At 48.8% G+C, this 26,464-nt stretch overlaps 1 protein-coding gene and 1 pseudogene across 1 annotated transcript in view; both read left to right on the forward strand.

The window, feature by feature from the left end:
* ANXA5 (annexin A5) overlaps positions 1–26,464 on the forward strand; it is an 86,708-nt gene that overhangs the window by 37,684 nt on the left and 22,560 nt on the right. Inside the window, exons 3-6 of the mRNA XM_068270256.1 lie at positions 7,163–7,247; positions 10,294–10,388; positions 10,940–11,053; positions 12,548–12,638. Of these exons, the coding sequence (XP_068126357.1) occupies positions 7,163–7,247; positions 10,294–10,388; positions 10,940–11,053; positions 12,548–12,638 (385 nt within the window). The remainder of the gene's footprint in view (positions 1–7,162; positions 7,248–10,293; positions 10,389–10,939; positions 11,054–12,547; positions 12,639–26,464) is intronic.
* LOC137532797 (U6 spliceosomal RNA) lies at positions 16,421–16,533 on the forward strand (annotated as a pseudogene).

Below are 26,464 nucleotides of genomic sequence, written 5' to 3' on the forward strand. Positions count from 1 at the left end.
CTGTAATGATACAGGTACTGGGTGACGGCTTTCTCCTGGTCTAGCAGGCGAGAGAACATCAGCAGGGTGGAATTCCAGCGAGTCGGGCTATCGCAAATCAGGCGTCTCACCGGCAAGTTGTTTCTACGCTGAATGTCCGCAAAGCGTGCCATGGCCTTGTAAAAGCACCTGAAATGCCCACACAACTTCCTGGCCTGCTTCAGGACATCCTCTAAGCCTGGGTACTTGGACACAAATCTTTGCACGACCAGATTCAACACGTGCCATGCAGGGTATGTGTCAGCTTTCCCAAATTCAACGCAGCAATGAGATTGCTGCCGTTGTCACACACCACGTTGCCGATCTCAAGCTTGTGTGGGGTCAGTCATTGCTCCACCTGTTTGTTAAGAGCAGCCAGGAGAGCTGCTCCAGTGTGACTCTCCGCTTTCAGGCAAGACATGTCTAACACTGCGTGACATCGTCGTACCTAGCATGCAGTATAGGCCCTGGGGTGCTGGGGCTGTGTAGCTGGAGAGGAGATCGCGGCACCAGCCGAGGAGGAGGATGACGACAGCGAAGCGGTGGTAGAAGGTGGAGAGGAGGTGGCTGGAGCCCTGCCTGCAAGCCGTGGAGGTGTGACAAGTCGGTCCGCTGCGCAGCCACGTACTCCCTGCTTGTTGCCATCGGTCACCAGGTTGACCCAATGGGCTGTGTATGTAATGTAGTGGCCCTGCCCATGCTTGGCAGACCAGGTATCCGTGGTCAGGTGGACCCTTGACCCAACACTTGCCTCTCAACTACACGGTACAGTTTGGGTATGGCCTTTTTGTGAAAAATTATTGCGGCCTGGTATCTTCCACTGCAGTGTACCAATGGCCACAAACTTACGTAAAGCCTCCGACTCCACCAGCTTGTATGGTAATAGCTGGCGAGCTAATAGTTTCTCCACGCCAGCTGTCAGACGCCAGGCAAGAGGGTGATTGGCAGACATTTGCTTCTTACGCTCAAATACTTCCTTCACGGACAGCTGGGTACTGCTGTGGGCAGAGAAGGAACCGCTGAAGGGAAGAGGCAATGTGGAGGAGGGTGGCTGTGAAGGTGCAAGGGAGAAAGTGGATGAAGACTATGCACCTGAAGGAGGAAGAGGAGGGTGGCTTGTCTTTTGAGGGGTGCTGCTTTTCCTCAGGTGTTCTGATGTTGGCTGATGGTGTAATGGTTAAGGGCTCTGCCTCTGACACAGGAGACCAGGGTTCAAATCTCGGCTCTGCCTGTTCAGTAAGCCAGCACTAATTCAGTAGGAGACCTTTGGCAAGTCTCCCTTACACTGCTACTGCCAATAGAGCGCGCCCTAGTGGCTGCTGCTCTGCTCTGGCGCTTTGAGTCCGCAAGGAGAAAAGCGCAATATAAATGTCTTGTCTTGCCATAGCTGTTTGTGCCTTCTCTCCAGGTGCCTTCGTAAGACACTTGTTCCTACGTGAGAGTTGGCCTTTCCACTGCTCAATTTTTGCTGGCAGACACAACAGATGGCTTTGCTCCGATCTGAGACACACGTGAAAAAATTTCCAAACCGCTGAGCCCCCCTGGGGTGATGGCGCTACGGTGGCATCAGCAGCTGACGTTGAAGGGAATGTTGACTGGCTGGCCATAGCTGGCGATGCATGGTGCCGGACACTGCCCCCAGCTGTTTCTGAGGATGAGCTCCCTCTGCTTCTATCATGAAGTCGTCTCCTCCTACTCCTCTCTGACTCCTCTGAACTGTCCCCCTGGTCATCTCCTCTACCGGGAACATATGTGGTATCCGTATAATCGTCATCATCATCCTCCTGGCCAGCTGCGCTTTCCTCAGACACCTCAACTGCACCAACTTCAGGTGGTCCATCATCCCCATCCACACACGTTACGTCCATACTATCGCCACCTAACTCAGACGTATGAGGTGGTGTACCTGCGCCGCCTTGTTGTTGTTGCAGTAGTGGCTGGGAATCAGTGATTTCACCACCACCAAATAACTCCTGTGAAGTGTCAAAAGCAGCGGATGTGGTGCTTGTTGTAGCGCTGGTGGCTGCGGGAGATGAGGTGGTCTGTGTTAAATACTCAAGCACCTTCCTTACGATTTTGGGAAGTGATGGCACGTGCCTTCTTCTGCGCACTGTATTTTGGGCCAGGTCCGCACGAAATCACAGCAACACCACCTCGCACAGCCACAGACCTGCCGGTGCCTGGTGGCCTTCCTCTGGGTCTACCTCTTCCTCTACCTGGTTTGTCCATTTTATCCATCTCGGGGGGGGTGCTGGGTATATGCAGTGAGGTGGGTTCACTCAACACAAAGCTAGGTATATGCAGTGATGAGATGGGTTCACTCAACACAAAGCTAGGTATATGCAGTGATGAGATGGGTTAAGTAAACACAACAGGTACTGGGGTATATGCAGTACTGGGTAGTACAATGTGCAGCTCCCTGTCACACACACAGGTAGTCACTGAATGTGCTGGGCTGCTGGCTGTGGCACACACACTATCAATTAGCAAGGCTGTGCATGCAACAAAAGTGTCAGTTTGACACACAGAAAAAAATGTACAGGATGAGCTCTGAAAAGAGCTGTTGCTGTTGATCGGTGCTTTAAAAGCAACAATAATCAGCCAGGACAGGAGCAAGCAAAGCAGCCTAGAACCTAACTAATCTGTCCCTAGGAGAAAAGGTCTGCAGCAGCTGTCCCTTTCCTCTCTCTAGCAGGCACACGAGTGAGGCTAATGGCCGCCGGACCCTGCCTTTATATAAGGGGGGGTGGGGCTCCAGGGCTTAGTGTAGCCTGAATGGCTACAATGTGCCTGCTGACTGTGATGCAGAGGGTCAAAGTTGACCCTCATAGTGCATTATGGGGCGAATCAAAGTTCCGCAAAAGTTCGCCTGGTGCAGGCGAACGCGAACCCCCTAAGTTCGCCTGGAACTGTTCGCCAGCGAACCGTTCGCTACATCTCTAAATAAGAAATGAAAGGAAGACTATCCAACCCGTGTGCAGGACAAGATATGCTTTGAGAATTGTATTTTGGGAAAATTGCATCTCTGTGGCCAGTGCAGTTTCTAGGTTAAAATGCACCCAGGGCGAGGGTGTAAAAATTGCGCCCCCCCCCAAGCAAGGTATAGGTGCCTGCAGTATAGGTTAGCCAGGTCTAGTTGCACTTACTATAGGTCCCCCCCAGTATAGGTAGCCAAGAATAGGTACCCCAGTATAGGTAGCCAGGCATAGGTGAGCCAGTATAGTTGCCCTCGCTATAGGTTAGCCAGGTAGGTGCCTCCAGTATAGGTTAGATAGGCAGGTGCCCCCGGTATAAGTTAGATAGGTAGGTGCCCCAGTACAGGTTAGCTAGGTGGGTGCCTCTAATATAGGTAGCCAGAATAGTTGCCCCAGCATAGGTTAGATAGGTAGGTGCCCCCAGTATAGGTTATTTAGGTAGGTGCCTGCAATATAGGTAGCCAGTATAGTTGCCACCTGTATAGGCTAGCTAGGTAGGTGCCCCAATACAGGTTAGATAAGTGCCCCTAGTATAGGTTAGATATGTAGCTGCCCCCCAGTGTAGGTTAGATGGTAGCTGCCCCCCAGTGTAGGTTAGATGGTAGCTGCCCCCCAGTGTAGGTTAGATAGGTAGCTGCCCCCCCCCCCCAGCGTAGGTTAGATAGGTAGCTGCCCCTCCCAGCGTAGGTTAGATAGGTAGCTGCCCCCCCAGCGTAGGTTAGATAGGTAGCTGCCCCCCTTATAATGGAGGGGGGGAGCCGGAGCCGCGGGGAGGGCTGCCCGAACTCTCCCTCCTCCTCCAGACTGCAGAGTAATGCGCAGGGAGCGCTGTATACAACATACCTCCCTGCGTTCCAAGCGCTGTGAGAGAGCATCTCTTGGAACGCAGGGAGGTATGTTGTATACAGCGCTCCCTGCGCATTACTCTGCAGTCTGGAGGGGGGGGGGGGGGGGGGGGAGGCACGGAGGGCGGCCCGGGAGAGGAGAGAGGGAGAGGTCGGGCTGCCCTCCCCGTGGCACCGGCTCCACCCTCCATTATAGCGCCCCCCCCCCTCCCAACAGCGCCCCGGGCGGCGGCACGGCCCAAGCAACGGGCGTGTCTGTGGCTGTGTCTTGCAGCTCCGTTTTTTCAAATCCCTCTGAGGGCCCATTCACACTTGAAAGCGCAAAACCACCAGCATTTTGCGTGAGTGATTTTTTTCTCTTTTTTTTTCAAGCGGAAAAATCACTGAACACTGGTGGTTTTTTTTCCGCGATCACGTTTTGCGCTTCTATAGCACTGATATGCGATTTGGCGGGAAGTTGCCTGAAAATGATCCCGGCGACGCGTTTGCATTTCATGATTTTGTGCGATTTGCGGCGATAAGCGCAAATCACCCAAATAAGAACGGACCCATAGGGTTTTATTACACTAGCGCTAGCGCGTGTGTACCTAGCATAAGAGAGCCTTCAGGAGATGGCATATAAGTTGATGCCATATTGTTTGGAATTTGACAAAATTAGACGAGTAGCTGATTTTGATTGGTCCCAAGCCATGATGCATAAATTACTACAATTTTCCAAACTGCTTATTTACATAAAATTATCTCCTTGAACGGAAATGGTTGTGTACTGGTTGGTTCAGGAGTAGGGAAGAAGATCCTGCATACCCTTAAAACTGGTAACGAACAAAAGCTTTTAACTTTGTTTTTTTTTTTTTTTTTTTTTTTTTTTTTTTTCCCCTTCTGTCTGAGGACTGCTTCACAGTATATTTTTCTGGGGGACCAGTGGGGGGGGAGGGACAGGGTGGGTGGTTGTGGGGGTTGGATGTGTTGAAGCATTTTTTCTGGGAGGGGGTGCATGCAGGGCAGCCATCAGGGGGACTACTGACACTGCAGTGAGGGGCCCAAGGCTTCTGGGGGGCCTGGGCCCCCCAAAGCGCTGGAGGGCTGCATGTGCTTGCTGCGGGCCTGTGGCTCATTAACCAGCACACCACTTTCCAGCACTTAGAGAAGAGTGACGACAGCCCTTGAACGTGGGGAGCAGATGAGTGAGCCCGCTACAGCGGACTTTCTATACTGGGGCACCACCTATATCTGGCTACAGGCTACCTATACTGGGCCACCACCTGTACCTGGCTACCTATACTGGCGCTGGAACCACCTATACCTCGCTACCTATATTGGGGAACCACCGATACTTGGCTACTTATACTGGGGCGCCTATAGCTTGCTACCTATACTGGGGGCACCTGTATCTTGCTGGCCTATACTGGGGGCACCAGCTATGCCTGGCTACCTTTACTGGGGGCACCTATGCCTGGCTACCTTTACTGGGGGCACCTATGCCTGGCTAGGGCAGGGGATGAGCTGAGACAGAAGGGGGACAAGTAACACAGGAGGATAAGAGGCACGAGGGGAGACAAGAGGCACCCCCCAAAAGAACCCCAAACACACCTGTATTTTGGTACAGAGCCAAGCGCAGCAGAGCAGTCCTATTGGGTGAGCCAGTCCGCAGGCCTGGGTGCCACCAACCCTTTCCTTGGAATCCTGCACTTGGGAAGCTCCTGCGCTGGAACGTGGTGAGGTTTCTGAGGCTGGAGGTGACCAAGTCCAGGTGAGTAGGCTTGGGAGGGCTTTAGCAGCTCATGGAAACTCTCCTCTGACTGCTGGTACTGAGACTGTGGCAAGGCTGCACACGGGGCTCTGGACCTGCAGTGCGCCTGCGTAACTTGAATGACAGCACAGGTGAACCGGTGTGCGGGCCTGGCCTATCTATCCACACATTCTTTATTAAAAAATAGGCTCGAATACTGTAATGGTAGATAAATATTTAGAACTCTCCTTTTTGACAAAAACAAACAAAAGCCATAACTATTACTGTGACTTGTTTGCTAATTGTATGCAAAACTCTCCCCACCCCAAAAAGGCACTTCAGGGACTGTCTCAACGCTGCAGTTTTTCTGCATGAGTGTATTACCTAGTCAGCAGGATACCGCTCATGGAGTCTGCTCAGGTTCCCAATTAGGCGTAAAATATTCAGGTCTTAAAGCGGACCCAAACCAAACTTTTTTTTTTTAATTCAAAATATTTAGTTGCACCACTCTGACACATACAAATATAAATAAACACTCCTTCAAGCCTATTAGCATTTCAGTGCATGCTTTTCACCCTCCTCTTTGCATAACTAGGGTTATACTGGGGGCAGCCATTAGCAATTCCTCCTTTGCTGGACACCATCTACTTCACCAGTTTGACGGATTTTTTGCCGGCAATATGAAAGGAAGGGAAGGGTTTCTCCAATAAATGTAAAATAATTTATTTGTCATCATGCAGCTGAAAAAAGGCTGCTATTTATTATTATAATTTAGAAAATAGATTTTATTTCTGAAATCTTGTATTTTTAGTTTGGGTCCACTTTAAGCTCTATCTACACCATACAATTCTTTTTTTTTTTTTTTTTTTTTTAATTTTTGTCTAATTCAATCCGACCTGTCCGATTGGGATTCGATTCAATTTGCAATTGCAAAACAAGGGCAGATTGAATCGAATCCCGTAGGATTTTCCTACGGCGGTCCCCAGAGGGTTGAATCAAAGTGAATTATGAATTGCATCATCTGTGCTCCATGGACAGAAGCAAAAAAGGACCTACTGCACATGCGCGGCGCAGTATGCCCTAAAGACAAGTCAGGAGAGTCATCTGACTTGCGGTGATTTGTTCAGAAGACCAGGAAGGGTTACGGGAGAACGGCGGCCGACGGAGTGGTAAGTATTAGCTCTTACTCCCCTACCCACTTCACTTTAGGTTTTTTGACATCTGGTATCCTTTTTAATAGCAGGGATGATGGATTTTTTTTTTTTTTTAATAGTAATCAGCTGCCACTTATGGTTATCAGATTTGCCAGTAAACACACTTATGCCCGGTACACACCATGTATTCAATCAAAATTGAATGTGTATGCATCTTTCTACTTACTTGGACAGATCTGATGACCATTAGATGTTAACTACAATGTATTTGCATATATCTACTGTGGTCATGCACAATGTATTTTGACTGTGTGACGTAGTTAACAGAAATGCAGAAAAAGGACGCCGGTGAATGTCAGATTATAGGAACCATAACAGGTTTGCACCTGAGTGTGATCATGTGTATACACTATCCTGATGGTTTGTAATGTTTCTTCTTAGTACACAAGAGGAACAATCAAGGATTTTCATGGCTTTAATGCCAACAATGATGCAGAAGCTCTCCGGAAAGCAATGAAGGGTTTAGGTATGTACTATATGTATATCCATGTCGTCTGCTGGTGTATATTGCCATGCTGTAAACCAGGGGTCTCAAACTCGCGGGCCATTTGCGGCCCTTGATACAACATTTTGTGGCCCGCGCCGGCAAAAGCAAGAGACACGGAAGCGAACTATTTTTGCCTATTTTACCTTATAGTTCGCTTCAGTGCTCCCACGTAATCCGCCGCATCCCCGCCGCTAAACGAAGGCTGCAGAGCCCCCAAATCCCCTGGGCAAACATCCACGACTGCGCTGAGGGGCAGAGCTTCCAGCTGTAGCTCTGCCACTCCTGACATCAATCGCCGCACCGATCGCCGCCTCTCCCCGCCCCTCTCTGTGAAGGAAGAGTGAGAGGGGCGGGCAAAGGCGGCGATCCGCCGCGATTGACGTCAGGAGGGGCTGAAGCTGAAAGCTCTGCCCCTTCCAGGAAATGCTGGCGGATTGCCCCCCCGGGCGATTTGGGGGCTCTGCAGCCCTCGTTTTGCGGCGGGGACACGGCGGATTACTTGTGATGGGAGCACTGAAGCGAACTATAAAGTAAAATAGGCAAAATAGTTTGCTTCAGTGTATATTTGAATCAAAATAAAAATCAATGCAAGGGGCGGGAGCTGCTGATTGTGGAAATGACATGCCATCATAACAGTTATATGGGAAGACGTTCAGTGTGCACATTTGAGGACTTTTTTTGTGAAATCCCTTATGTGGCCCAGCCTCATCCTGACTTTGCCTCCTGCGGCCCCCAGGTAAATTTGAGTTTGAGACCCCTGCTGTAAACAGTCCTTTGTCCAAAACTATCTAGACTTTGAGTAGGGTAAGATGGGGACTGAATAATTATAGGTCAATAGTATTGACTTCTTGAGGAAGGTATGGACAGGATGTGCTGGCTGCTCCACCGTAGTATCAGAACACTAAAACTTTCTCCCAAAATTGATTATTGTACCAAAGTTACTGTAGGCCTGACACTGAATACTAGATCGACTGATGTCTTTAAAGTGAATTGTCACTTCTTGAACTGCTCAAACCAAGGTAAAAATGTGAGCATGCTTGTAGCATACAAAATCCATACTGAACTTTTTTTTTTATCTGCCATTCTATTTCAGAGCCTGGTATATTGTCTAGGTAATGGATACAAAGATCAGCAAAATGAATCTCCTAAATTGCAGAACCAGTGTGTACTTAGGAAGCCCAGTGACCTAGAAAATGACACATTTGCTTTTTATTCCACTGTTCTATAAATCTATAATCGCATATGCTGATTACTCCACTTTTGTGTAAACACAAGTCTCTCCTATGTATATATTGTATGATTACTGGCTGCCAAGATTAACGCCAGTATATGTTTAATATGAGGAATGTCCGCAGAAGTTCAGATAAAATGTCCCTGCAGCGGGTGTCTGTTATACAGTGGTTTGCAAAAGTATTCAGCCCCCTTGAAGTTTTCCACATTGTCACATTACTGCCACAAACATGCATCAGTTTAATTGGAATTCCACGTGAAAGACCAATACAAAGTGGTGTACACGTGAGGTGGAATGAAAATCATACATGATTCCAAACATTTTTTACAAAAAAAACTGCAAAGTGGGATGTGCGTAATTATTCAGCCCCCCTTTGGTCTGAGTGCGGTCAATTGCCCATAGACATTGCCTAATGAGTGCTAATGACTAGAGTACACCTGTGTGTAATCTAATGTCAGTACAAATACAGCTGCTCTGTGACTTCCTCAGAGGTTGTCTAAGAGAATCTTGGGAGCAACACCATGAAGTCCAAAGAACACACCAGACAGGTCAAGGATAAAGTTATCATGAAACTTTATGCAGGCTTATGCTACAAAAGTATTTCCAAAGCCTTGAACATCCCACGGAGCACTGTTCAAGCGATCATTCAGAAATGGAAGGAGTATAGCACAACTGTAAACCTACCAAGACAAGGCCGCCCATCTAAACTCACAGGCCGAACAAGTAACAGAAAAGCATAAGAAGTCCAGTTTTAAGTTTGCCACAAGCCATGTGGGGGACACAGCAAACATGTGGAAGAAGGTGCTCTGGTCAGATGAGACCAAAATTGAACTTTTTGGCCAAAATGCAAAACGCTATGTGTGGCGGAAAACGAACACTGCACATCACTCTGAACACACCATCCCCCACCGTCAAATATGGTGGTGGCAGCATCATGCTCTGGGGGTGCTTCTCTGCAGCAGGGACAGGGAAGCTGGTCAGAGTTGATGGGAAGATGGATGGAGCCAAATACAGGGCAATCTTGGAAGAAAACCTCTTGGAATCTGCTAAAGACTTGAGACTGGGGCGGAGGTTCACCTTCCAGCAGGACAACGACCCTAAACATAAAGCCAGGGCAACAATGGAATTTGTTAAAAAAAACAAACCATATCCATGTGTTAAAATGGCCCAGTCAAAGTCCAAATCTAAATCCAATTGAGAATCAGTGGCAAGATCTGAAAACTGCTGTTCACAAAAGCTGTCCATCTAATCTGACTGAGCTGGAGCTGTTTTGCAAAGAATGGGCAAGGATTTCAGTCTCTAGTTGTGCAAAGCTGGTAGAGACATACCCTAAAAGACTGGCAGCTGTAATTGCAGCAAAAGGTGGTTCTACAAAGTAGTGACTCAGGGGGCTGAATTATTACGCACACCCCACTTTGCAGGTTTTTTTTATTTTTTTTTAAATGTTTGGAATCCTATGATTTTCATTCCACTTCTCAAGTTGTTCATGTTTGTGGCAGTAATATGACAAAATGTGGAAAACTTCAAGGGGGCCGAATACTTTTGCAAACCACTATGCAGCTGTCTCTTTACACCTACATGTTCTGTGTATGATGGCTAAAGCTTACATCTAAGCAGTAGGGTTTTTTTTTTAATATGAATTCTTCCTCATGGCCTTGCTGCTGTCAATTTAAGTCCATGGCATGTGACCCAGTTTGGGATACCCACCCACTGTTTGCACAGATTTAATATATGGTACTTTATGTGTTTTGTGATTTTCTTATGGCTGTTATTTCATAACCCTGTGCATTGCAGGTACTGATGAAGACACCATTATGAAGATACTTACATCTAGAAGTAACGCTCAACGCCAGCAAATTGCTGTCTCCTTTAAGACATTGTTTGGTAGGGTAAGTCCTATTATGTTTCTCGCAATTGAGCTTTATGGAATCAGTTGGCTCTGTTCTAAAACAAATCCAGGAAAAGCTAAACCACCAGCTGTAGGTAGATATTTATGTCCATATATGTGTATTATTCCTTTAATTATAAAGCTGCAGTAAGATCTAATATAAAGTTAGGCACCTCTAATTACAGCACTGTGCAGCCACTGTGCAATTTTTTTTTTAATTTTTTTTTTTTTTAATTTTATTTTTTTTCAGCTTTCCGGTTTCTCACACTAGTCTATATGGTCTGGGTGATCATAAGCCTCCCATACGCCACATTTTTTTTTTTTCCACCACTAATAGACCATTTTTAATGGGGAGGGGTTTTAAAAAAGGCAGAGAAATTACCTACCTTTAAATTGGTTGCATTATTTTTGGATAATTGCCTACTTGTTTTAGTTTATTTTCTTTATTTACTTGTTAGTCATGCTAAACTTTAAGTCGCTTTCAATATATTTTCTAAAGTGATGTTTCTACATGCTGCTTGTAAGCCGCAAACTCATTTTGTTTCTGTGCAGGATCTCGTTGATGATCTGAAGTCTGAACTGACTGGTAAACTTGAAAAGGTGATCGTGGCGCTAATGACTCCCTCAAATTTGTATGATGCTCAAGAACTGAGACATGCTATGAAGGTACTTTTTAACCTCCTTTGCTGTTTAAACAGTTGGGAAACTGATATACTGTATTCATTTTAAGACTGCCTGGACAGGAGCTTTAGGGCTGGTTCAGACGGACGCTTGCGGAGCGTTTAACACTCCCATTAAGTGAATAGGAGCATTTACCGCAAGCGTTTGGAACGTCGCGGTAAACGCTCCCATTCAAGTGAATGGGAGCATTTACACCGAGCTTTTCCGCGGGTTTGCAAGATCGAGGCGTTCGGGTCTTGATTTTCGCGAGCGTTTGAGCTGCCACTGGAAGCGACATGTAGCTTCCAGGGGGCGGCCAACCACAACGGCTAATGTCCCACTAGGGGAAACAAAAACGTGACCGCATCAGAACGCGACGCGAAGGCTACTGAAAGCCTGACAGCGCAGCCGCCGCAACGCCCCAGACGCGATGCCGCGCAGACGTCCGTCTGAACCAGCCCTTAAAGGACATCCGAGGTGAAAATAAACGGATGAGAAAAAAAATTGTATCTATCCTCCGTCTCCTAAAATGACCCCCTTTTTACATATCCATATTTTATTTTTATATAGTTTAAGTTTTTTTTACTGTTTCATTGTCTCTGCTCAATGACACCTTCTTCATTGAGCTCAAATCTATGAACCGCTTTCTGTCACCCCCTCCTAGCGCTGCTCTTTCCCCTCCTGCTCTGCAACTATGGGGGGTTGTGGCGACACCACCCTGGCTGTCAGTCACCCGGGGCACCATGCCCCCCTGCGCCCAATGGTAGTAACGCCACTGCTCGGTTGTCTTTTAAAGTGTGTGAAATTACTGTACAAGTGTGAAGGGCAGTAATTTCAGTAACATGAGGCATGTTAAACAGTTTAGGCCCCTTTTACACTTAGCTTGTAAGTGTGCATTGTTTTACCACAGGGTGACGCAATGACAATGCAAGGCAATGGGGATTAGCACACTGCATTGCGTTGCTCCAGAAGTTCCCGATTGGCACAAAATCAAGTGTGTTACCATTGGACTTCCGCTGCGACGCAGTGAGGGCGGAAGCAATGATTCAATGGGCGATGCAGAAAATGTAAATCAGTTGGTGGCGGTGCGTAACAATGTGAATGATGGGAGAATCCTGGAAACAGTGCCGTACCTCACTGGGCGAAGGGCATGGGGGAGGGGGGATTGCACTATGCATATGACCCTGTCAGGGCACTCTGCAGCAGGTTCATATGAATGACTTTCTATGTGATGGGGTGGAGCGTTGCAACGCAATGGCCAGGTGTAATACTGGCCTTAGTAATGTCGCACAGTTTTATGAACTGAGTACCCACAAACAAACTTCAAAGGAGATTTCTGAGTGGTGGAAGGTGGTCTGTTTATCATCCTGAGTACAGAACAAGTATGGTAGATGACTGCTCAGTACAAATGAATATCTACATCAAATTGTGTAGAAAAGACCAAACTACATTAGAAATATGCTATATCCGTATATGTTTCATTTCTTTCCTTTTTTCTAGGGAGCTGGCACTACTGAAAATGTACTTATTGAGATTCTTGCCTCAAGATCTTCATCTGAAATCAATCACATCAAAAAAGTTTTCAAAGAAGGTATAGAGCAGAAATAAAACTGATGCTTTGAACAGAATTTTTCTAGTGTTGCAATGTTGTGTATTACTGTAAATATTTTACAGTGAATATTTCAGCTGTTTGAATAGTTTTAGGAATAACTTAAACAGTGTTCCCCAACCCTGTCCTCATGATCCACCAACAGTGCCTGTTTTGTGAAAGAGGTAGTTTTTCAGCTAATTACCTCACCTGTGCATTTTGTGGTTTTCTGAAAAACGTGCACTTGAGGTGGTTCTTGAGGACTAGGGATGGTTGGAAACTGTATCTTTATATTGCTGATGCGTACATGTAGTTGTATTGTATGTCCTGTTCTTTCTCACACTTGCCCTGTACTTGCCAAACCCAATTCCGGGCACGGCCCAGTCGTGCTTGGCGAAATAAAATATTCTGATTCTGAAATGTCAATTTCCGATTCTGCAGAAATTCCGATATCTGAGTAGTTTTTTGGGGGGTCATTTTTTTTGCATTCTCTGACCAAATACTTCAGAGTTGACTCTGCATTCTCTGATTGGTCCAATGCTTCCGAGTTCTGTGACTGGGCTAAAATTACAGAGTTGTGGTAATGCAGTATTTCTACAGAAATCAGATTTCCGAGTAGTGTGGTTGTTTTTTGCCTCCTCTGACTGCCCAAATACCTCCGTGTTGTTTCTGCATTCTGATTCGTCCATTGATTTTTAGTTCTGTAATTGGGCTAAAATTATCGAATTGCAGTATTTCTGCAGAAATCTGATTTCAGAGTTCCCTTTTCCGATTTCAGAGTTCCGATTGGAAATTTCAATTCCGCGAAATCCGAATAAGCATCCTTATTGAGGACATGGTTGTCCTCCCTGCAGATCAGTGAATAATGGCGCACAGCGCCTATGCATCAAAGTGGCACCGCATTAAAAAGATACGCTTATCGCTATTTATCGTTAGTACTGCATAATAATGGTGCACAGGGAAAAAAAGAGAAATGGCACACAGTAACGTTGTTTATCAATAGCTCCGTTTATATGCCAAACAGCAGACGTTGTTTAACTGCAAAACTGTGAATGGATTTAATGTAACACTGTCAGTTAGGCTTAGGCACCACCGGGGGGGGTGGTTAGGCACCACCGGGGGGGGGGGGGGGGTGGTTAGGCACCACCGGGGGGGGGGGGGGGGGGGTTAGGGTTAGGCACCACTGGTGGGGTTTTCAATGTAGATAAAGTGCTTGTAGAGTGGCACTCCCTATGTAAAAGTCACTGCATGCAGAAAAACGTAAATGATCACAAGGAAAGCAAATTCTATCTCCCCATTCCGCCGTTAACCCTTGATGTCTTGCTTGCTTGGACGTGTGCACATCGGATTCAGGATTGAGAAAGAAATTGCAGCTATGACCAGGAAGAGAAAGAAAACATCCGGGCACCTTCCGTCCTTTACTTTATTGCATTACTTGTAGCATCATTAGGCACCACTGGGGGGGTCTAGGGGTTAGGCACCACTGGGGGGGTCTAGGGGTTAGGGTTAGGCACCACTGGGGGGGTCTAGGGGTTAGGGTTAGGCACCACTGGGGGGGTCTAGGGGTTAGGGTTAGGCACCACCGGGGGGGTGGTTAGGGTTAGGCACCACCGGGGGGGTGGTTAGGGTTAGGCACCACCAGGGGGGTCTAGGGGTTAGGGCTAGGTACAGAGGGTTCTGTGTGTTAACAATAAGGCTTTAACGTTAAATAGCGATAAGCAACAAACAGATTAGCGGCAACACCGTGCGCCATTATTCACAGAAGACAATTTTCAGATGGATTCCCTCCCTGGCGGTTCATTGTTCTCTGGATTTATGGGTCTAAAAGCTGTATTTTAGGCCTCCAATTCTTAAGTCATAACTCGTCAGAATAGAGGTCTTGTAGACATCCCACGTATAATAAGGCTAGAACACACAAATGTTGTAATTACTACATTTATGAATAAACTTAAATAGTGAAACCATACAAATAAGACACCAGACTATACAGTATGTACATGTATACTTAATACACCTCCCGCGTGTGGTATATTTTGAAACTGGGAATGACAGAGTGCGACAGCACAATCTGGGCAGCAGAAGCATGATTCCTTTCTGACTTTTTTCCCTTTTTGCTATGGGGCCCATACACTTAACTATTTTCCCGCCGATATACAGCAGATTCGTTTACGGTGATCGAATCTGCTGTGAAATCGTTGCGCAAATGCTGACAGAACGATTGATTTCCACCCGAGATCGATCCGTCCGTGCGGAAGATTTTGGTCGATCTCCGGTGGGTCAGGAGTGCGTCGATAGCGGCGTTCAAATGCCCGACTACCAACGCTAGCGGCAATACATTACCTGCTCCCACCGGCGCGAGTCTCCCTCTATCCCCGCGGCTTCTTCTCCGTGCTGGGTTGCGGATCGGCTGCAGCTTCATTGAACTTCCTGTCCCGGCAGGAAGTTTAAACAGAGCGCCCTCTACTGTTTAAGCTTCCCCGGACAGGCAGTTCAATGATGCTGCATCCGGTCCGGAAGCCAGCGCGGAGAAGAAGCCGCGGGGACAGAGGGGGTCTTGCGCCGGCCGGAGCAGGTAATGTATGGGAAGGGGGGGGGGGGGGGGGTTACGGCGACAGTGGCAGCTTCACAGGTGGTGATCGGTTTCATGCTGAAATCTATTCACAATCTGTTTGCAGTAAAGGCAGCCATGCGATCCCTCTCTGATCAGATTCGATCAGAGAGGGATCTATCTGTTGACCAGTGTATGGCTACCTTTAGGCGGCAGGTAGAGAGTAGTCAAAATCCAGGCAGAGGTCAGTGCAGGCAGAGAGCGGTCAATATCCATGCAAAAATTGGTACCATTAAGGCAGATCCGCAGAAGCACTTGGTTCAGAAGCAGTTGGGAACTAAGTGGCTATATTAACATCCTTTGCTTTCATATGACCTTATCTGCCATGGCAGTCATGTGATATGGGAGAGATCAAATTACAACTTGTGCTTGGAGATGAAAGAGGAGGACTTACAGGCTAAACTCTCTACATACATACAGGCTGCATTTCCCTGTTTACCTTACCTAGAGATCTGGTCCAGATGGAGGATTAGACAGGCTAAACTCGCTACATCCGTAAAGGCTGCGTATCTCCGTTTTGCCTTCTGTCCTGTGCAAGAGGTCGGGTCCCTTTGTAACTTTTGGCGCCGCCCCAATGACATCACACTGCTTGTGTACTGCCACACTGCTGCTGATTGGCCACACTGGGATCCAGGAAGGAGAAGATGGGGATCCTGGTGGCCTGCAGGAGAGGCCTGGAGTCCCGCTGGGCAGCGCTGATCGCATGCGGGACCCAGGTAAGCGGCAGGACCTGCCATTTTTTTTTCTAGCCCAAGCTTAGCTCGGGCTTACCACTCCCAGCATCTAATTCTTAGCCCGAGCTACCCTGGGGGTTAAAAGATGTCTAATGCAAAAATGTGACCTTTATTGCAACCACATGGAGTAAAAAAAAAAAAATGCTAACACAGGAGGCAGTTTGGATTGTAGAAAAGGTTGGCTAGCTGCAGCCCACATCACAGCCCAAGTGAAGAATTGTAGAAGAGTGCTGCTGTGATTTCTGTCATGGCCCAAATCTCTTATGTAGATATTTGCTGCCTCTAGGTTAGTCATATGTTGCTTTTTGCTATGGGATGGAAAGATTCTGTCCTGTGGATTCAGATGGGACGGTTTTGCAATAGTAAACGATGGCTGCAGCGCTCGTTGCTTAAACTCCATTCAGATGAATGGACAGCCATTGGTATTATCGCTTACATTTACCGTCATTTGCTTGCTTTGGCAGGACATATACTAAAATTTGGAATGATACAGAGAAGATTAGCACGGCCCCTGCGCAAGGATGACATGCAAATTTTGTCAATATGTTATGTTGGCGCTTTCTAAATTTGTGCAAATGCTGCATTTCTATCCCGATTTACGCAATCTCCTGCCCAGGGCCGGTTTAAGCAACAATGGGGCCCCAGGGCAAAATAAACCTGGGGGGCCCCCCAACATATACCCCGGAACAAAAATCGGCATTAGGGGACCTTTTTTGCAGCTGGTATAACAGGGTGTGAAGTCCCAATCGGTCGGAGCTCCACATTCTGGCTATCCCAGCCTGCATGGGGGACAAGGGGTTAAAAAGTTTCAGGAGGGGGGGACCCCACAATTTTTTTAAAAAAAAAATTCCCACACTCTAAACATAAAAAAAAAAAAATTTGGGAAAATAGGAAAAAATGCCAGGGATCTTCATACAGCCATATTGCGGCTGTATAGAGATCCCTGGCCAAAGCGCTGCGGCTGCGTATGAACCCCCTGGAAACCCCGTCAGGAAATGTATTGCGCTTTCGTTTGATGCATGTAAAATTACACTACCGTTAGGTTTGCTACTAAAAGTGACATTTACCGCATTTAAAAGTATACTTTTTTCCTTCGAAACTTTAAAATTTATTTTCTCAAACTATAAGGTCTTTTTGAAAAATTGTGTTTTCCTCTTATTCCCAATGATCTCCTCAACATATCCTGCAAATTTAGGGGTTCTAGCATTTAAGGTGGATTTGCTATTAACCATTAAAGTCGGCAGGTTTTTAAATGTGTATTTTTTTTTTCCTTTGAAACTTTAAAATCGACTTTCTCAAACTATATATAAGGCCGATTTGAGAATTTTTTTTCCTCTTGTAGCCACTGGGGGCCCCTACAAGCTCTGGGGCCCTGGGGCAGCTGCCTCCTTTGCCTTAATGGTAGCGCCGGCCCTGCTCCTGCCTGGCGCTAAGCTTGCCAGGTTGCTTTGAGGAGCGCTGACACCCACGCTTCTGTGTCACCCCTTGGGCATGATAAATGCCACACATATAAAGAGAGCCAACAAATGCTTTTTTGCATGCTTAAATGGAACCTGAGGTCACAGGTATATGGAGGCTGACATGTTTGTTTTCTTTTTAAATAATGCATGTTGCCTGGCTGTCCTGCTGATCCTCTGCCTCTAATACTTCAAGCCATAGACCCTGAACAAGCATGCGGATCAGATGTCAAATCTGACAAGATTAGCTGCATGCTTCTTTCAGGTGTGCGATTTTAGACTCTACGGACTAGTAAGATCAGCAGGACTGCCTGGCAATAGAGATGGCTCGAACCTCCGATTTTCGGTTCGCGAACCACAAACGTGAACTTCCAGAAAAGTTTGCGAACATGCGAACTTCCGCGAACTGCAATAGACTTCAATGGGGAGGCAAACTTTGAAAACTAGAAACCTTTATGCTGGCCACAAAAGTAATGGAAAAGATGTTTCAAGGGGTCTAACACCTGGAGGGGGCATGGCAGTGGGATACACGCCAAAACTCCCCTGGAAAAATCAGTATTTGACACACAGCAGTGTTTTTAAGGGCAGAAACCATTTTATTGCTAAATTGGAGGCCTAAAATGCTCTAAATCTTGCATGTGTTTACATTAATCGGAGTGTAATTAGTGTACTGCTTCACACTGACAGTCCAAACTCACTGTGTAACGCACCTCAAACAGCTGTTTGTGTAGTGACGGCCGTGCTGGACTGGTGCACACCATGGCCAGAGTGCAGGCGATGGTGGTTTTCAAGCCCATATGTTCGGGCTGAGGTAGCTGAATGAACAGTGACTGAGGCCCAGTGCACACCAAAACCGCTAGCAGATCCTCAAAACACTAGAGGTTTTTGGAGCAGATTTCAGAGCGATTCTAGGCATGTTTAGAGACCTTTTCTAAACATGCCTAGCGTTTTCTGGAGCGTTTTGTGTAGCAGATTTCATATATTACAGTAAAGCTGTTACTGAACAGCTTCTGTAACAAAAACGCCTGGAAAACAGCCCTGATCTTGCGTTTTTCAGAGCGGTTTGAGCTTTTCCTATTCTTTACATTGAGGCAGAAACGCTTCTGCAAACAGCAAAAGTGCTGCAGGACCCACGTTTGTGGTTTACTAAAAACCGCAAACCACTGGGGCACCAGCCCATTGAAAGAAATTAGCCAAGCGGTTTCCAAGGCGGAAGCTGTTTGCGGATCGCTTCAAAAACCGCTCGGTGTGCACCAGGCCTTAGTGTCCAGCTGATCTAATTTGGTCTGTCCACAATGAAGCAACGACCTTATTTATCTTCTTGGGTCAGGTGTGCCCCCCAACCCTAACACTCATAGCCGGGCGGTCATGGTTTCATTGTGATACGCAAGCCCCTTCACCACGGCAAAGTAACGATCACGAAGGGGAATTGACACATGTACATGCCTTTTTTGTTTGTTGCAGCTGCAGTGCAGCCTGAAAAATTAGGCAGGCATGTACACGCACCAGAAAAATTATTATAGCGGCCGCTAAGGTCCAGGGGTTCATCGCTGCTCAGTGTCTACATCCGCAGTTAAGGCCAAGTAGTCGGCTACCTGCCAGTCAAGGCGTTGGTGGAGGGTGGATCCGGAAGCGCTAAGGCGTAGGACTAAAGAATGTCTGCATGTCCGACATCACCATGAGATTGCTAGTGTCCTGTCTTTGCCTGAGTGGACATGGGAGTAGGTTTACTGGCAGTGGTACCTTTATTCCATTGTGCTGTGACATAACATCCTTTCTGCCTTCAGGTGAGTTGGTAGCATGTCCGCCACTTTGTGCCTATACCGAGGGTCTAATAGCGTGGCCACCCAGTACAGCTCATTCTCCCTTAAGTTTTTTTTTTTTTGTTTTTTTTTATACGGGGGTCCCTCAACAGGCTGGACAGCATGAAATACGCCATCTGCACAAAGTTGGATCCAGACGTACTATCAATTTCCTCTTGCTCTACCTCAGTGATGTCAGGTAAGTTCTCCTCCTCCCCCCAGCCACGAACAATACCAGGGGAGCGTTGAGCAGCACAAGCACGCTCCAAAAAAAAACAAAAAAAAAAACCTCTTCCTCATAGGACTCCTCTTCCTCCTCCTCCGTGCTGCCGCTAGTGTTGAGGAAACATCTGGTTCTGATGAGAATTGATCCCACAACTCTTCCTCCTGTAACTGTTCCTGTTCACGCTCATCCACGGCTTGATCCACCACTCTACGCACGGCACGTTCCAGGAAGAAGGCATACGGGATCAAGTCGCTGATGGCGCCTTCACTACGACTCACCATGTTTGTCACCTCCTCCATCGGCTGCATGAGCCTGCAGGCATTTCGCATGATTGTCCAGTTCTTTGGCCAGAACATCCCCATCTCCCCAGAGCATGTCCTTTTACTGTAGTTGTAGAGATGCTGGTTGACGGTTTTCTCCTATTGTAGCAGGCAGTCGAACATCAGGAGGGTTGACTTCCAGCGAGTCAGGCTATCGCAAATCAAGCGCCTCACCGGCAAGTTGTTTCTACGCTGAATATCGGCCAAGCGTGCTATGGCCGCGTAAGACGGCCTTAAATGCCCACAAAACGTCCTGACCTGCTTCAGTACGTCCTGTAAGCCTGGGTAATTGCACACAAATCTCTGGATTACGAGATTAAGCACATGTACCATGCAGGGTACATGTGTCAAATTTCTCAAATTCAAAGCCGAAATGAGATTGCTGCCGTTGTCACACACCACGTTGCCGATCTCCAGTTGGTGCGGGGTCAGCCACTGATCTACCTTCCTGTTCAGAGCAGCCAGGACAGCTGGTCCAGTGTGACTCTCTGCTTTGAGGCAAGACATGTCTAAGATGGCGTGACACCGTCGTACCTTGCATGCAGCATAGGCCCTGGGGAGCTGGGGCTGTGTAGCTGGAGCGGAGATTGCAGCACCAGTAGAGTTGCGCTGCCACTCAGCTGAGGTGGACGACGACAGCGAAGAGGATGTAGGAGGAGGTGGCAGCAGGCCTGCCTGCAAGCCGTGGAGGTGTTGCAGCTAGGCCCACTGCACAGCCACATACTCCCTGCTTGCCATCGGTCACCAGGTTGACCAAATGGGCTGTGTAAGTAATGTACCTGCCCTGACCATGCTTGGCAGACCAGGCATCCGTGGTCAGATGGACCCTTGACCCAACGCTGTGTGCCAGAGATGACACCACTTGCCTTTCTACTTCATGGTACAGTTTGGGTAGCGCCTTTTTTTGAGAAATAATTGCGGCCTGGTGTCTTCCACTGCGGTGTCCCAATCGCCACAAATTTTTGGAAGGCCTCAGTCCACCAGCTGGTATGGTAACAGCTGGCGGGATAGAAAAAACACACTATGCTGCCACTCTGGGTATACAAAAGTTAATTCACCTTTATTCCTGTCACATAACAGTATCACAAGACCTACAACCCTCAAAGGTCAAAACCCTGCCCTAAAAACAATTAAAACAATGCGGAGCGCTCCTTGCAATCACCAAACACAGCCATCCACATTCATCCCATACACAGGTACCGGGAACCACTGTTCGGTTGTCTTCAGAGTGTGGAGACAGGTATGGCTGATATGGGATGTTGCAAATGGCCTCAGGTCGGCCACACGCCAGAAATAACAATGTCCAGTTACATATATACCGCTTGAGGACAAACACTGCGTCTCCTGTGTCTTACCATCCGATCATCAGACGCATCTCCTCCATTCATCAGCGGTTCTCTCCTGGACGAGCTGTGCCCTCTCTTCTCACTTTGCTGAGCTGTTTGCTCGAGGTCCCACTGTCTGCAGCTTACCACGCTGCTCTTCCGCCTTCCAGCTCTCTAGATTCCGTGAGAGGAGGTTACTTCCGTGTGCTTCCACAGCTCAACCCGCCTAGGCTGTCAGGGGGAGCTGGAGCTACACGGATTGTTGCAATGACGCGCGGCCGGCCGGCCAGTGGAGCGCTCAGAACGCACGGGATGTAGCCCCGCCCACCGACACGTTGCGCCCGCCCACTGCGAGCTTCGTCAGGATGCCGGCGGGATAACAGTTCCACCAAGGCAGCAGTCAGACGCCAGGCAAGGGGGTGACTGGCAGACATTTGCTGCTTCCGCTCAAAAATTTCCCTCACAGACACCTGGCTGCTGCTCTGGGCAGAGGAGCAGGAACCGCTCAAGGTGAGAGGCGGAGTGGGGGAGGTTGGCTGTGATTGTGAAGGTACAAGGGAGAAAGCGGCTGAAGATGATGCACCTGAAGGAGGAAGATCCTCCATGAACCTCCCAGATGTGCATGTCACTGTTCACCACACTACCTTCGCCCTACCTCTCAAGCCTGCTGTCTGGGTGTCACCCTGGACTCTGCACTCTCCTTCACTCCCCACATCTTAAACCTCACAAAGTCCTGCAACTTCCACCTTCTTAACATCCTGACCTCTGCCACCACCAAACTCCTCATTCATGCACTCATAATTTCCCACCTTGACTACTGCAATGCCCTTCTGTCTGGTCTCCCTATGACCCGAATAGCCCCACTGCAGTCCATTATGAATGCAGCAGCCAGAATTATCCACTGCTCTCATTGCTCCACCACGGCGGATCCCCTCCTTGAATCCCTCCACTGGCTTCCTATCCAGTCCAGAATCAGATTCAAGATACTGTCTGACCTACAAATCTGTCCACAAAACCTGTCCAACCTACATTTCCGATCTTACTCAGGTACACACCTAGCCGCTCACTCCACTCTTTAAATGAACTTCGCCGATCACCCCCCCGCATCACCCAGTGCCATGCACGCCTCTAGGACTTCTCAAGAGCTGCTCAAACACTATGGAACTCACTACCTCCACCCATTAGGGTAGCCCCCTCCAACCTCTTCAAGAAGGCCCTCAAAACTCACCTTTGCACTCTGGCCTACTACCCTTTACAAGTGCTATAAACCCACAGCTGAACTCTGGTCCCCTACCTTTCGTGTCCTTACCTCTCCCTCTAGATTGTAAGCCTTTGGGTATGGTTCTCCTCTTCTGTCCTACCTGATCATGCACCTCCATTACTGTGAACCCATGCTATGCATCTGAGGGAACCGAACTTGCCTAATCTCCATGCTCCCATCCAGTGACTGATTAAGCATTACCTTGTACTCCTACTGTGCTGCATGATCTGGTCTTTCTTGTATTCCTGTATTGTCATTTTGCTGTGTCACCCCTAAATATTGTCTGTAACCTAAACTAATGTCTAGCACTGCGTAATATGTTGGCGCTTCATAAATACAATAAATAATTGAGGGTGGCTTTGCTTTTGTGCGGCTTTTGCTCAGGTGGTCTTCCCATTGCAGTTTGTGCCCAAGGGCGTAGGGCCCGCGGTCGCCTTGGCGACCGTGCCCGGCTCCTGAGGAGGCGGGGGAGGGGCCCGGGGGCCCATCTCCGTTTGGAGGGCCATGCGGCCCATGCGCGCTGGTAGGGGGGAGCCGCAGCCGCGGGGAGGGCAGCCTGACCTCTCCCTCCCTTCCTCTCCCCGGGGCCCCCCCTCAGATGCAGAGTGAGCGGCTCACGGAAGCGCTGTAGGCAGAACTCCCCTCCCTGCGTTCCACTCGCCGCTGATCTCCTCTCTGGCTCTGCATAGATGCTGTTACACACTGCTTCCGGCTAAACAGGAAGCTGCGTGTGTAACAGCATCTATGCAGAGCGGGAGGAGACCAGCGGCGATTGGAACGCAGGGACGGAGGTGAGTTCGGCCTACAGCGCTTCCGTGAGCGCTCACTCTGCATCTGAGGGGGGCGGGGATGAGGAGGGAGAGGTCGGGCTGCCCTCCCCGTGGCTGCGGCTCCCCCCTCCATTATGGGGACGGGACACCTACCTACCTACCTACCTACCCTATCCTGGGGGGCAGCTACCTACCCTATCCTGGGGGGCAGCTACCTACCCTATCCTGGGGGGCAGCTACCTACCCTATCCTGGGGGGCAGCTACCTACCCTATCCTGGGGGGCAGCTACCTACCCTATCCTGGGGGGCAGCTACCTACCCTATCCTGGGGGGCAGCTACCTACCCTATCCTGGGGGGCAGCTACCTAATCTATCCTGGGGGCACCTGCCTATCTACCCTATACTGGGGGGCACTTGCCTATCTACCCTATACTGGGGGGCACTTGCCTATCTACCCTATACTGGGGGGCACTTGCCTATCTACCCTATACTGGGGGGCACTTGCCTATCTACCCTATACTGGGGGGCACCTACCTATCTACCCTATACTGGGGGGCACTTGCCTATCTACCCTATACTGGGGGGCACCTACCTATCTACCCTATACTGGGGGGCACCTACCAATCTACCCTATACTGGGGGGCACCTACCTATCTACCCTATACTGGGGGGCACTTGCCTATCTACCCTATACTGGGGGGCACTTGCCTATCTACCCTATACGGGGGGGCACCTACCAATCTACCCTATACTGGGGGGCACCTACCAATCTACCCTATACTGGGGGGCACTTGCCTATCTACCCTATACTGGGGGGCACCTACCAATCTACCCTATACTGGGGGGCACTTGCCTATCTACCCTATACTGGGGGGCACCTACCAATCTACCCTATACGGGGGGGCACCTACCAATCTACCCTATACTGGGGGGCACCTACCAATCTACCCTATACGGGGGGGCACTTACTTATCTAACCTGTATTGGGGGCACCTAGCTAGCCTATACAGGTGGCAACTAAACTGGCTACCTATATTGAAGGCACCTACCTAACTAACCTATACTGGGGGCACCTACCTATCTAACCTACGCTGGGGGCAACTATTCTTGCTACCTATATTAGAGGCACCCACCTAGCTAACCTGTACTGCGGGCACCTATCTAACTTATACCGGCGGCGCCTGCCTATCTCACCTATACCGGGGGCAACTATACTGGCTTACCTATGCCTGGCTACCTATACTGGGGGGACCTATAGCTGGCTGTAGGGATTTTGATGTGTGCGCTTTGGGTGTTGCCGGGGGAGGGGGGGGCTGTTGTTGCCGGGGAGGGGGGGCACATCCAGATTCCGCATCGGGGCCCAGAGGTTTGTAGCTACACCACTGTTTGTGCCTTTTCTGCATGTGTCTTCGTAAGGCAGTTGTCCCTAATGTGGGTGTTTGCCTTTCCACTGCTCAATTTTTAGTGGCAGAGAGTACAGATGGCATTGCTCTGATATTTGGCAAACACACAAATTTCCACACCGCTGAGCCACCCTGGGGTGTGGGCACTATACTGGCGTCAGCAGCTGACGTTTAAGGACATGTTGGCTGGCTGTCCATAGGTGGTGATACATGGCGTTGGACACTGCCACCAGCTGTTTCTGACTACGAGCTCCCCCTGCTTCTTTCAGGAACTAGTCTCCTCCTACACCTCTGACTCCCCCTCTGAACTGTCCCCCTGTTCATCTCCTCTATTGGGAGCCTACGTGGCATCTGTATCATCATAATCATCCTCCTCAGGTTCGTTTGTATCAAACTTCTCCAAAACTGCACCAACAGCAGGTACTTCATCTCCTCCTCCTCCTCACATCTTACGTCCTCAGACATATGAGGTGGTGTAACTTGCTTAGCGCCTTCATCTTGTTGTAACAATAATGGCTGTAAATCAGTGATTTCCCCACCAAATAATTCCTGCAAAGTGTCAAGTGTAGCGGATGTGGTACTTGGAGTAGCGCTGGTGGCTGCGGAAGATGAGGTGTTCTGTGTTAAATGGTCAACCACGTCCTGACAATCTTCGGAGTTGATGGGATGTGCTTTCTTCTGAGCACTGTACTTTGGTCTAGGGCCGCACAAAATCACGTCAGCATGACCTCGAACAGACCTGCCGGGTGGCCTGCCTCTGGGTCTGCCTCTGCCTGTTTTGTCCAGATCAGGGGGGGGGGGGGGGGTGAAGTGAAAGGTATGCACTGACTTGACGAATACATTGTGCAGTCACACAGGTGCAGTGAACAGGTATGCAGGGATTGGTATTACAAATGTGCAGCTGTCACACACACTGGTACCATGAACAGGTGCAATGACTGGTGGTATTAACCATGCGTGCGCTCACGTAGGTAGGTGCAGTGATTGGGATTACAAATGTGCAGCTGCCTCACTCACTCACTCACTCACTCACTCACTCACACAGTCACTGTCACTGTCACTGTCACTGAATGTGCTGGGCCTGGCAGTGGCACAGTAGGTATTAAGGGGCCAAAGGCCAGCTGCGACTGACACAAAAAAAATCTATCCGGGGCGTAACTAAGAGCCCCCGGGCCCCCCTGCAGAAATTGTGAGTTGGCCCCCCTCCCCCTGGGGCCTGCTCGTGGCAGTTTTGGGGGGCTGGAGGGGTCGCAGCATGAGGGGAAAGCTATGGCCACACTCAGTGGGGAGGGGGAAGGTTCACCCCCCCCGCGCCGAGTGTGACCATAGCTTCCCCTCATGCTGAGACACTTCCAGCCTCCCAAAACTGCCACGAGCGGGCCCCCCGCGGGCGCATGGGCTGCATCCCCTATTGGTACGCCCATGATCTATATCTATATTCTCAAGATTAGCTCTCAAAAGAGCTGTTGACTTTTTTTTTTTTTTTTTTTTTTTTTTTTAGCAACAAGAATCAGCAAGGAGCAAGCTAACAAGCCTACCAAGAGCCTAATTAAGCTTTCCCTATATCTCTCTGCAGCAGCTCTCCCTTCTCTAATTACTGCACGAGTGAGTGAAATGCCTGACGCTGCCTGCCTTTTATAAGGGGGGGGGGGGGGGGGGGGAGTGGCTCCAGGAGGGAGTGTAGCCTGATTACATCTTAGTCAGCGGGCACATTGTAGCCAGAGGGTCAAAGTTGACCCTAATGATGTAGTATAGGGGCGGACCGAACTTCCGAAAAAGCCACGGAAGTTCGCCGGTTCCAGTTTTCCGGAAAACTGTTCGGGCCATCTCTACCTGGCAACTTTTTTTGTTTTGTTTTTTATTTATTATAAAGGATATAAATATGGCAGCTTACACAGCTCTCACACCTCAGATTCCTTTTAA

This window comes from Hyperolius riggenbachi, chromosome 1 (genome assembly GCF_040937935.1).
Source record: "Hyperolius riggenbachi isolate aHypRig1 chromosome 1, aHypRig1.pri, whole genome shotgun sequence".
NCBI classification, from domain to species: domain Eukaryota; kingdom Metazoa; phylum Chordata; class Amphibia; order Anura; family Hyperoliidae; genus Hyperolius; species Hyperolius riggenbachi.